The 12,471-nt window shown below is 43.1% G+C and overlaps 1 protein-coding gene across 8 annotated transcripts in view; it reads right to left on the bottom strand.

The window, feature by feature from the left end:
* SEPTIN5 (septin 5) overlaps window positions 1-12,471 on the bottom strand; it is a 34,992-nt gene that overhangs the window by 5,948 nt on the left and 16,573 nt on the right. For 6 of the 8 annotated variants that reach the window (XM_039332427.1, XM_039332426.1, XM_039332425.1 and 3 more), the window contains 6 exons: window positions 5,103-5,199; window positions 3,623-3,709; window positions 3,134-3,257; window positions 1,946-2,080; window positions 957-1,074; window positions 468-569 (listed from right to left, as the gene is read on the bottom strand). In XM_039332427.1, coding sequence (XP_039188361.1) covers window positions 468-569; window positions 957-1,074; window positions 1,946-2,080; window positions 3,134-3,257; window positions 3,623-3,709; window positions 5,103-5,199 — 663 coding nt within the window. Of the gene's footprint in view, window positions 1-467; window positions 570-956; window positions 1,075-1,945; window positions 2,081-3,133; window positions 3,258-3,622; window positions 3,710-5,102; window positions 5,200-8,905; window positions 9,135-12,471 lie in introns of those variants that run through there. The other 2 variants (XM_039332424.1, XM_039332428.1) reach the window with 2 other exon arrangements.

Raw genomic sequence — 12,471 nt, forward strand, 5'->3', positions numbered from 1 at the left:
AGGAGAACCACAATGAAGAGAGATTGCCTCCCCTGGACACCTATTCTATTCTATTCTATTCTATTCTATTCTATTCTATTCTATTCTATTCTATTCTATTCTATTCTATTTCTATTTCTATTTCTAATTCTATTCTATTCTATTTCTTATTCTATTTCTTATTCTATTCTATTGCCTATTCTATTCTATTCTATTCTATTCTATTCTATTCTATTCTATTCTATTCTATTTCTATTTCTATTTCTATTTCTAATTCTATTCTATTCTATTTCTTATTCTATTTCTTATTCTATTCTATTGCCTATTCTATTCTATTCTATTCTATTCTATTCTATTCTATTCTATTCTATTCTATTCTATTCTATTCTATTCTATTCTATTCTATTCTATTCTTTCCAGTAGGTTGTATTAAGGACTACCTTAATATAATCTATACTTGAGTCTCAAAATGACTTAGTTTTGCTCACCTTCAGTTCTCTATCTTGTTGCTTGAAGTCTTCATCTTCGTCAGAGTCGCATTCGGGAAACTGGTAAACTTTAATTCCAAACTTATCAATCTCTTCCCGGATCTGACAAAAACATCACCATTCAAATCATATTATACTCTCCTTTATGGCAATGTATTCTTTGCTTAAGAGACATGGTGGCGCAGTGGTTAGAATGCAGTACTGCAGGCTGACTCAGCCCACGGCCAGCAGTTCGATCCTGACCAGCTCAAGGTTGACTTAACCACGAAAGCCAACTGGGTGACTTTGGGCCAATCACTAGTAGACGCTGAGTTCTAGTCCCGCCTTAGCCACGAAAGCCAACTGGATGACTTTCAGCCAGTTCCTCTGTCTCAGCCCAGCCCACCTCACAGGAGTATCAGTACGTTTGCCACCGTCAGCTCTTTATACAAATCATAAAGTTAGGAATAAAATAAAATATCCTTTGGAAAGAAGCTATTTTCTGCCCACCCGTTCTTTTAGCTTCTTGATCTCGGAGGGAACAAGACAATCGGCTTTCGCAATGAGGGGGACGATGTTCACTTTTTCATGGAGCGCCTTCATGAATTCCACATCCACCGGCCTTAGTCTGCGACACAAAAGGGGGCAAGAAGACAGAATCTCAGCTCGTGAGGTTGGCTTCTTAGAAACGAAGCTAGATGTGGTACTAGATACATTCCCTCCCAGCTGAATTCCAGAACCGGACAGGACAGCAACTTGGATGTGACAATGAGAAAGCTAATGTCAAGTTCAAGAAGTCAGGAACCAGGACACAGTTCAAAACTGTACTACAAATCCCATTCCTTTCTAGCACTGATGATGTTACCTAGTTGGGTCATGAAACATCTGCAAGAAAACAAGCAAACTCAGAGATCACCCAGGACGCCACAGTCCTCCTCCTCCTCCTCCTCTTCACCCCACTCCTTTCTAGCAGTGATGATGTTACCTAGTTGGGTAATGAAATGTCTGCAAGAAAACAAGCAAACTCAGAGAGCACCAGGACCCCACAATCCTTCTCCTTCTCTTCCTCTTCCTCCACTCTGCAAACCCCACTCCCTTCTAGCACTGATGATGTTACCTAGCTGGGTCATGAAACATCTGCAAGAAAACCACCAAGCTCAGAGAGCACCAAGGACCCCTCATTTCAACTCTGAGCTACAAATATCCTCCTTTATTGCCATGCTACCTACACAAGGCAAACTGGTGCCCGGTTAAGAGTCAACGGGCATCAAGGGAGGTGGACTTAGGTGTGGTGTAGAGGCTCCAGGTGCATTTGACCTCCCCCTCAAACTCAGCTTGGTCGTCTCCTACAGCAGGGGTCCCCAATGCTGGCTGAGGCATTCTGGGAGTTGAAGTCCACAAGTCTTAAAGTTGCCAACGTTGGGGACCCCTGTCCTACAGCATAACGATTGTAGAAGCTGCATCCAACACTTGCCATCATGGTTCCATCGTGGCCTTACCCGTGTCCAAACGGCGAGATAAAATAGAGGCAACAGTGAACGCGATTGTCTTGGATATTCTTCCGGTTGAGGCCACTCTCATCCCGGAAGTATTGTTCAAACTGCTGGTCGACATAGTCGGTGATCGGCTTCCAACTGTACAGCAAAAACAAGGAAAATGAAAGCAATTAGTTCCTGGCATCAGCGGTGGTGAAAAATAATTATATAAATACAGGTAGTCCTTGATTTATGACCACAACGGAGCTTGCAAGCAACCTGGAACTCAGGAGAAACTTCCTGACAGGTAGAACAATTAACCAGTGGAACAACCTGCCTCCAGAAGCAGTGAATGCTCCAACACTGGAAGTTTTCAAGAAGAGACTGGACAGCCATTTGTCTGAAATGGTATAGGTCAGGGGTAGGCAACCTTGGCTCTTTTATGCTGGCTTCAATTCCCAGAATTCCTGAGCCAGCATGGTTCAGCTTGGAAACCTCTCCCTTTCCCCTCAGCATGGCTGGCTGAGGAATTCTGGGAGTTGAAGTCCACGAGTCATAAAAGAGCCAAGGTGGCCTACCCCTGGTATAGGGTTTCCTGCCTGAGCAGGGGGTTGGACTAGATGACCTCCAAGGTCCCTTCCAGCTTTACTATTATTATTATCAAAGTTTCCACTGCTAAGCGAGAGAGTTAAGTGAGTTTTGCCCCTTTTTATGACCTTTTGCGCCACAGTTGTGAAGTGAATCACTGCACACGGTTGTTAAGTGAATCCGGCTTCCCCATGGACCTTGCTCGTCGGAAGGTCGCCAAAGGGGATCACGTGACACACTACAACCGTCCTAAGTACATGCCAGTTGCCAAGCGTCTGAGTTCTGATCACATGACCACAGCGATGCGGCAATGGTTGCGTGAAAAACGTTCATAAGTCACTTGTTTTTGTAATTTTTGAATGGTCACTAAATCGAACTGTCGTAAGTCGGGGACTATCGGTAGGACATTTTTGACCGCACGGACAGGAGACCTTGGACCAATGTAATGGAAGATCTGGTGGTTGCACTCCTGAAGGGTGTTAGCTTTGGTTAGTTTTAATCTTGGTTAATGTAGATGCATATGGGTCTTTCTCGGTCACGCAGAGAAGTTCAGAAGAAGCTCAGAGAACGGATGAGTTGAAATTAAGTGGGTGTTTAGCAACCTCAGTCAAAAGAGGGACTCACCACTCTGAGTTGTTGACAGCATCTCCAAAGCCTGGTGTGTCAACTATTGTCAGCTTCAGCTTGACCCCTTTCTCTTCGATGTCCACAGTGTGTTTCACAATCTCTACTGTCTGGTTTATTCTTTCTTAATAGATAAGGAGGAAGGGAAAACAACAATGGAAGTTAGCACCATGACATTCTCCAAGTCCCATGGTCTTCTCCAAGTGCTAACCATGACTAACCAATTCATGGTTAGCACCGTGATCGTTCCCAAGTCTCATTCATTACACCCAAGCAGGCTTTCAGCTATTCCACGATATAATTTTGGGCCAGGAAAGATCCCGGCTGGTCTACGAACCAGCTCATTTTGCAAAAATCAGATCTTCGCAGATTACAAAGACATCCACCCACCAGGCTTCGACCAAGAATAAACAATTCACATCCACAAGTTGTAAACCTTATGGGTATTGTGCTATTGGGTTGATCGCAAGGACTAATTAAGAAGGATACCCTCGGCGTTGAGAAGCTTTCGCTCTTTGTACAGATCTGTCAGGAAGAGGCTGTTCACCAGGGTTGATTTGCCCAGACCAGATTCTCCTAAAAGAACAAAAATCAAGCAATTAAAAAAAAATAATCATCTTGGAACGAGTCTTGAATCTTCAGAAATGGCACAGCAGAACTAACACTATCCTCTCTGTGCCCGATTTTCTTATTTAGAACATTCTGTCCTTGGACAGCTACAATATTTCAGTCTAATTTTTAATCTCCGTTCTCAGCCCTTGCAGAAAAATTGTATTATGTGGATAAAGGAGGATTTGGTGCATTCTGGGCCAGAGGTCCCCAACCCCTGCGCCATGGACCAGCACCGGGACGCAGCATGCCAGCAACTGGTCCACACAAACAAGTAAAGCCCCATCTGCACAACGGCCCTTCTACGGTCCACGGAAAACCCTCTGCTCACGGAACCAGTTCCTGATGCTCAAAAGGTTGGGGGGCGCTGTTTAAGCAAGTGTATGCAATCCCCCCCCCCAAGAAAGGTAAAATACAATCAACATCCTCGGAATCAAGGCCAACCACTCAAAATTGCCAGCAGATGTAGGCATTTATCAATCTCTGAATTTCTGTTATAGAGGAAGTGAAAAAAAGAGGAATCAAACAAGTCCCAGATACCAAAATAATAATAATAACTGATTTACCTATGTAGGGGGGGAAACATTAAAAGCAGTATTCAACAGATCCCAATGCATTTCTGTCAACAAATGGCCCATAGATTTAGCAAGGGTTAATTTTGTAAAAATAAAAATTGCATTTGTGCAAGTGCGTGTGTGTGAGTTTAGTCTGGAAGCACGCAAATATTCTCTTGGGATTTAAAGTTTATCCTGATGAAAATTTGTTTATGCTTAAATTAAACTTGGCCTCTGAGGGAGGGAGGGAGGGAGGGAGGGAGGGAAGGAAGGAGGGAAGGAAGGAAGGAAGGAAGGAAGGAAGGAAGGAAGGAAGGAAGGAAGGACATGAGCGAGAGAGGAATGAAAGAGACAGAGAAAAAGGAAGGAAGGAAGGAAGGAAGGAAGGAAGGAAGGAAGGAAGGAAGGAAGGAAGGAAGGATGAAAGGAAGGAAGGAGGGAAGGAGGGAAGGAAGGATGGAAAGAAGGAAGGACAATGAGCGAGGGAGGGATGAAAGAGATAGAGAAAGAGGAAGGAAGGAAGGAAGGAAGGAAGGAAGGAAGGAAGGAAGGAAGGAAGGAAGGAAAGAAAGAAATTAAACAGCATTCATCCTTCTGATTCATCCACCCCTGGATGTCCAGTTGGTCCACCTCTAGCAAGGATGAAGTTTAATATGCCAGTTATTCACAAATGACCAATGGAAGACGTACTAAGCCTGATTGCTTAGTACATCCCAGAACTGTTACACTAGGAAGCTGACAACCCATCTGGCAGAACCACACACACATACTTAAAACAGAAGGTCCCGAATCTGGGTGATGCTCACCTGCCACCATGAGGGTGAAATCAAAGCCCTTCTTCACCGATTTCCGATGGACCTGGTTGGGCAAAGTGGCAAAGCCCACATACTGCTTCTCGTGGTCCTGAGAAGGGGAGATAAACAGCCATGGATCAGACTGGAGAAAGAGGACAGAATGAGAAAAGAAGCAAACTTTGCACAACAATCACATCCACTCTTGGCTAATCCCAAGTGAAGTCGGGAGCTGTTGGGTTAGATGGGGTCTTACAGGACAGAGGCCCCCAACCTTTGGGCCACCAGGGACCAGTTCCGTGGAGAGAGGTTTTTCCACAGACTGGAGAGTGGGTGGTTTTGTGTGCTGCCTGCATCCCATGGATGGGGCTTTGCTTGTTTGTGCGGACCGGTTGCTGGCATGCCGTGGACCGGTACCCTGTTATAGGAGATGCAATCCACTGGCCAAGAAGTTCTCCATTTACGGATAGAGGGGCCAGTCATAATCCTGCCTCTCCATTGGATAACAGCCGCGTGAAGAGACAAAGGCAGGCCCTTCAGATTAAATGTCATAGAGAGAGGAAACGAGAACTGGAGAGAGATTACTGGTCAGTGGCACCAGAGTAGTGTTAATAATAATAATAATAATAATAATAATAATAATAATAATAATAATAATAATAATAATACAACAACACACCAGATATCGCAGTTATAGAGAACCAAAGCATACAGCTGATTGATATCGCTGTACCAGAAGATGCCAGAGTCGAAGAAAAACTGGAAAAAATGATGAAATATCGCGACCTGCCCATCAAAACTGCATGATTATGGCTGAAACGTGTAACTGTGATACCCATTGTCATCGGAGCCCTGGGAACTATGTCCATCAAGAAACTGCAGCTTCCTGCAATAACTCCAGCAATGCTGCAAAAAACTGCATTACTCGGAACATCTTACATTTTAAGGAGGTACCTGGTTGACACCTAGGATGCTGGTAGCAACCCGTGTCAACCCTCAGCGCCAGCCAATTTGAATGTTCAGTTGACTGAGGTTCATGTCTAATAATAAAAGATAATAATAACAACAATAAAGTTGGAAAGGACCTTGGAGGTCATCTAGTCCAACCCCCTGCTCAGGCAGGAAACCTACGCCATTTCAGACAAATGGCTGTCCAATCTCTTCTTAAAGACTTCCAGTGTCGGAGCATTCACCGCTTCTGGAGGCAGGGTGTTCCACTGGTTAATTGTTCTAACTGTCAGGAAGTTTCTCCTTAGTGCTAGGTTGCTTCTCTCCTTGATGAGTTTCCATCCGTTGCTTCTTGTCCTGCCTTCAGATGCTTTAGAATAGCTTGACTCCCTCTTCTTTGGGGCAGCCCCTGAGATATGGGAACCCTGCTATCACGTCCCCCCCCCCGGTCCTTCTCTTCATTAAATTCTGTTCATTTATTCATTTGTACCCGCCTTTATTATTTTTACCAATAACTCAAGGGAGTGAACATATCTAGTACACTTTCTTTCTCCAAAATCCCTTCTAGTTCTGTTTTTCTGTAATTCTGCCACTGCTCTACAGAGGTTTCATAACTTCTCGAAAAGTTAGTGAAGGGTCTGCTAGCCCACTGAAGAAGAACCAAGAACCAATTTGCCAGAACAGTTTTTCATTTTGTTAATTGCCTCTGTCCTGGAACTGCTTCAGTGCAGGCCAGGAATATATAAAAAAGAATTACATTTTTCTTTTCCCTAGCAAAAGTTGATCTGAGTTTCTGCTTGCAAGGTCCTTTTCTGTGTTTGCTCAAAAGGAAGTTGAGTTTTGAGTTGGTGCCCTCGTTCACACAACACACTCAGTCTTAAACCCCGGCTTCCCAAATCTTTGCAGCTGGGTTTACACGACACCAATCGACACTGAAAAAAGCCTCACTTTTTGGTGCAAATCTAGGTCACTGGTGCTCATTCCAAAATGCAATCTTTTTGTGATTAGAAAGACACGGCATGGCCCAATTTGCTTCTTCTCAAAAATAAATAAATAGCAAAATGCAACAAGATTATTTCCAGCAGAGCCAGAAAAATATTAACGGGAAAGCCCGCTCAATGGAAGAGCAGAGTTTGCATACCATTGCAATATAATCAGGTTTTTCGGATACATTTTGCCTTCTGAAGCCAAGGCTGGTACACAGAGGCCTCCCCGGCAAATCAACAGATTTTTTTTTTTTTTTAATGTCAGCATGGACATCGTCCATCTGGGGCCCCCTTAGTATGTCCAATTCCCATCATCAAAGAAGAATAGAATAGAATTACAGGATAGGATAGGAATAGATAGGATAGAACAGAATAAAACAGAACAGAAGTAGAACAGAGTAGAGTAGAGTAGAATAGAACAGTAGAACAGAAGTAGAACAGAGTGGAGTGGAGTGGAGTGGAGTGGAAGAGAAGAGAAGAGAAGAGAAGTAGAACAGAGTAGACTAGAATAGAAGCAGAACAGAACAGAGTAGAACAGAACAGAGTAGAGTAGAATAGAATAACAGAAATAGAATAGAATAGAATAGAATAGAATAGAATAGAATAGAATAGAATAGAATAGAATAGAATAGAATAGAATAGAATAGAATAGAACAAAGTTTTTATTGGCCAAGTGTGATTGAACACACACAAGGAATTTGTCTCCAGTGAATAAGTTCTCAGTGTACATGTAAGCAACAAGTGATAAATCATAATCATAAAATGTAATACACAAGATACAACACTCAGTGATAGTCATAGGAGATACTAAATAAAAGCAATCCACCTAAAGGCTACCCTAGCTAGGAATTATGGGTGCTGAGGTCCCATCCATCCAGAGCGGTGTTTCCCAACCTCAGCAACTTTATGATGTGATGGACTTCAGCTCCCTGATTCCCCCAAACGTCACCATCAGACCATAAGCATATCAGCGTAGGATGTCCGCCAATCTACCTGCACAAACCTGATGCTCACTTCAATCTTCTGTTCAGACAACATTAGGTTGAGGGCTGGGAAGATCTTCCCAAATCGTCATCTCAAAAGGCAATTTTGAAAATCCTTGAGTGTCATTTTTGTTCTTCCCCTTCTCTGCTAACACAGCCAAATCAGAGCAGCCCCCAAAAGGCAGCGATGGACGCAAAACCACAAAAATATCTTGACCCATCAACGTCTCTTGAGATTTGCCCCTCCAGCTCTAACTCTCAGCATTTATTTGTCCAAATAAAGGAGAATATTCATAGTTCAGGGTTGAAATGAGGGTCCTTGGTGCTCTCTGAGCTTGGTGGTTTTCTTGCAGATGTTTCATTACCCAAACTAGGTCGTATCATCAGCTCTAGTCTATGTGTCTATCAGTGCTAGCACTGATGTTACCTAGTTGGCTAATCAAACATCTGCAAGAAAACAACCAAACTCAGAGAGTACTAAGGACCCCACAGTTGTCGTTCTCTCCTCCTGTCCACAAACTTCACTTCTTCTACCTAGTTGGCTAATGAAACATCTGCAAGAAAGCCACCAAGCTCAGAGAGCACCATGGACCCCACAGTTGTCGTTCTCTCCTTCTCCTGTCCACAAATCCCACTCCCTTCTAGCACTGATGACGTTACCTAGTTGGCTAACAAAACATCTGCAAGAAAGCCACCAAGCTCAGAGAGCACCATGGACCCTTCGTTCTTCTCCTGAACATTTTCTTCCCTTGCGCTGCAGAAGCGTCTTCGGTGGGAAGATGATGCTCCTCCTGGCCTCCCCTCCTCTGTAAGCCCCTTCCCCTCCCTCTTCCCACCCCCCCACCCACCCACCCATCCATCCCTTTCCAGATCGGTCCTTGTTCTACAGACATCCTGGTACCTTCAGCTTGGCAGAAGGACTGCGCTGAGCTTGAGTGCGGGGTAAAAGCAGCTTTTCCACCAACTGCTCTTGCAGAATGAGGGAGTCCATCGGAAGCAACTGTGCTTCCGGGGAGCGCCAAGCATCCAACTATAAATGGATAAGCACTGGGGAGAACAGCCCCATTCGGGAATTCTTATCCAGTTTCGACTAACTGTATCTGGCAGGCACCAGTCCGCCCACCCACACGTACACACACACACAGCAGACACTAAGACCAGCGAGCAGGCTAGAATTTCCTGTCCAACTCTTACAGGCTTACTCAGAGGGAGGGAGGGAGGGAGGGGAAGATGGGGCGGGGGTGGGCGTGTGAACACAAAGGAGAACATCCACTGCAGCTAATAGGAGCTTCTGAAGGGGCACTGTCATCCTGATCATGGCAGCACAGCCTAGCACTGATAACAAAGGGTTTGGAGTAGGAATTGGGGTCAAATGTCCAGCAATACTCCTCACATACTTTTAGATAGATAGATAGATAGATAGATAGATAGATAGATAGATAGATAGATAGATAGATAGATAGATAGATAGATATTAGACAGTTTAGATTAGATAGATTAGATTGATGAGAGAGAGAGAGATGGAGAGAGAGAAAGCGAAAGAGAGAGCAGATAGACAGATATGATAGAAGATGGATGGACAGATAGATTATAGATAGATAGGTGGATGGATGGATGGATGGATGGATAGATATAGATATAAATAGAGATAGATATAGAGAGAGATTAGATAGATTAGATTAGATAGATTAGATAGAAAGAGAGAGAGAGAGAGCAGATAGATAGATATGATAGAAGATGGATGGACAGATAGATTATAGATAGAGGTGGATGGATGGATGGATGGATAGATAGATATAAATAGAGATAGATATAGAGAGAGATTAGATAGATTAGATTAGATAGATTAGATAGAAAAGAGAGAGAGCGAGAGCAGATAGATAGAGCAGATAGACAGATATGATAGAAGATGAATGGACAGATAGATTATAGATAGGTGGATGGATGGATGGATATAGATATAAATAGAGATAGATAGATAGATAGATAGATAGATAGATAGATAGATAGATAGATAGATAGATAGATAGATAGGGATAGATAGAGCAGATAGACAGATATGATAGAAATGGATGGACAGATAGATTATAGATAGATAGGTGGATGGATAGATAGATAGATATAAATAGAGATAGAATAGATTGGATAGATAGATTAGATAGTCAATGGGGAAGCAGATTCACTTAACAACCGTGTTACTAACTCAACTGCATGATTCACTTAATAGCTGTGGCCAGAAAGGCCCTAAAATGGGGCAAAACTCACTTAACGGTCTCACTTAGAAACAGACATTTTGGGCTCAATTGTGATCATAGGTTGAGGACTACTTGCATGCTAATAGTCAACATACTAAGAAACCTAGAGAGGCGGGCGAGTCCTGGTCTCTTGAGCTGCGCAATGACTCAAGGCTAGCTCCTCGCTTGATCCCTCCCTTCTCATCTTTTTCAATGGACATTTCAATGCCCAGGTGCGGTCAAGATTATTTTGGAGACAACATACACCGGTCCTCCTTCTGCACAGGCACAAAACTCAAACCAGGCTGTTCAGCTAAAGAGGCGTCCTTACATTTTGCTGCCGTAAACCTGACTTGCAACACAAACTACTCGCTCTTTCAACCACTTCCCAATTCTGTTTCCTCTTGCCCAAGTCAACTATTGCGCAAAGTTGCCCAATAACTTTGCTAGAAATTTACTTATATATATATATATATATAAGATTAATGTTGCTTAAACATGTCACAAGCAGCGGGGGGGGGGATAAAAGAAAAATCAGCAGGGGGATAGCGTGCCAATGACCTGGAGCTGGCACACGATAAATTTAAATCTCCAAGGTTTAATTTAACTCTTTTAAAAAAAGATTTTGCTTTGAACCAGATCACTACTGTCTTGTAAATAAATTATAAATTCTCTTCCATGGCTGCAAAGCTCAGCTAGGCCACCAGAGGGAAGTCCAAGACCATAATACAGACAATTATCATCTAGTCCAGTGTTTCTCAACCTTGACCGTTTTAAGGCATGTGGACTTCAACTCCCAGAATTCCACAGCCAGCATTGCTGGCTGTGGAATTCTGGGAGTTGAAGTCCACATGCCTTAAAACGGTCAAGGTTGAGAAACACTGATCTAGTCTCAGTTGCAAATCGTTGTCTATCTTCCAACATTGAAGGAATAAAAGAGGATTCCATCAGGTCTCAATGGCAGTGTTTTTCACGCAGGCTGGGGAATTCTGGGAATTGAAATCCAAAGAGAGAGAGAGAGAGAGGGAGGGAGAGATCATGCATCTGCATTATAATTTATGTTTGTGTTTTGTGCCTGTTGTTTTTCTTTCTCCGTTACTACTTTAAAAGCATTAAAAATATCAATAATCATAAAGGAGAAAACCAGGCCTTATTCTTTTGCCACCCAACACTTTCCCTGGCCTTGATGAAGACCAATCAGGGCTCAAAATCTGACATTTACCAGCCAGCAAATCAAAGTAACTAAGCGGGATACGGAATAAACAGAGGCCAAAAGCAAATGTAAAACATGGATCCAACTTTTGATGCAAAAAAAAAAAAAAAGGGGGGGGGGACAATCCTGGCTTGAAATACCCTTCCTGTCACACAATCATCCCTTTGTCCAGAGTGACATCAAAGGAAAAGCGATGTCCCCATTTGACACACTGGGTGGGAAAAACACTGATTTATAAATGGCAAATCATTTCACCCCAAAGAGCCGCCCATCAATTAAAGTTGGCGGAAAACCAATTTTATTGGAACTCCGTGGTACAAGAAAGGGACGCTGTAGAATAAAGGGATATGTGTTGTGCCCAGAAAGTCAAAAATCAGATTAAACAAACACACCCTAAATCAGTGTTTCTTAATCCTGGCAGTTTTAAGATGGATGGATGTCAACTCCCAGAATTCCCCAGCCAGCATGCTTTAATACAGGTGGATTTCAACTCCCAGAATTCTCCAGCCATCATGCTTTAAGATGCATGGACATCAATTCCCAGAATTCCCCAGCTAGCATGTTTTAAGATGTATGGACATCAACTCCCAGCATGCTTTAAGACAGGGTAAACAGTCAGTCATGCTGACCAGAGAATTCTGGGAGTTAAATACATCCATGTTAAAGCTTGGGAATTCTGGGAGTTGAAGTCCACCCATCTTAAAGGTTGAAAAAACATCTTAAATCCTACCCTTCATCAAGACATAATGCCTGCGTTCAAATACAATCAAAACAAAACCTACGGTAGCTTAAGGAAAATAGCCAGGCTATAATGGCTGGATTCACACAACACACCGAATAAAGAATAACAGAGTAAAACAGATTGGTAACTTCTGTTGGCGGTCAACATTTTGTCACAGAATAAAGTTGGAAGGGACCTTGGAGATCTTCTAGTCCAACCCCCTGCTCAAGCAGGAAACCTTACAGCATTTCAGACAAACGGCTGTTCTTAAAAACTTCCAGAGATGTGTCCCTACACCG

Source organism: Crotalus tigris, unplaced genomic scaffold, assembly GCF_016545835.1.
Source record: "Crotalus tigris isolate CLP2741 ecotype Arizona unplaced genomic scaffold, ASM1654583v1 scf7180000024461.2689607, whole genome shotgun sequence".
NCBI classification, from domain to species: domain Eukaryota; kingdom Metazoa; phylum Chordata; class Lepidosauria; order Squamata; family Viperidae; genus Crotalus; species Crotalus tigris.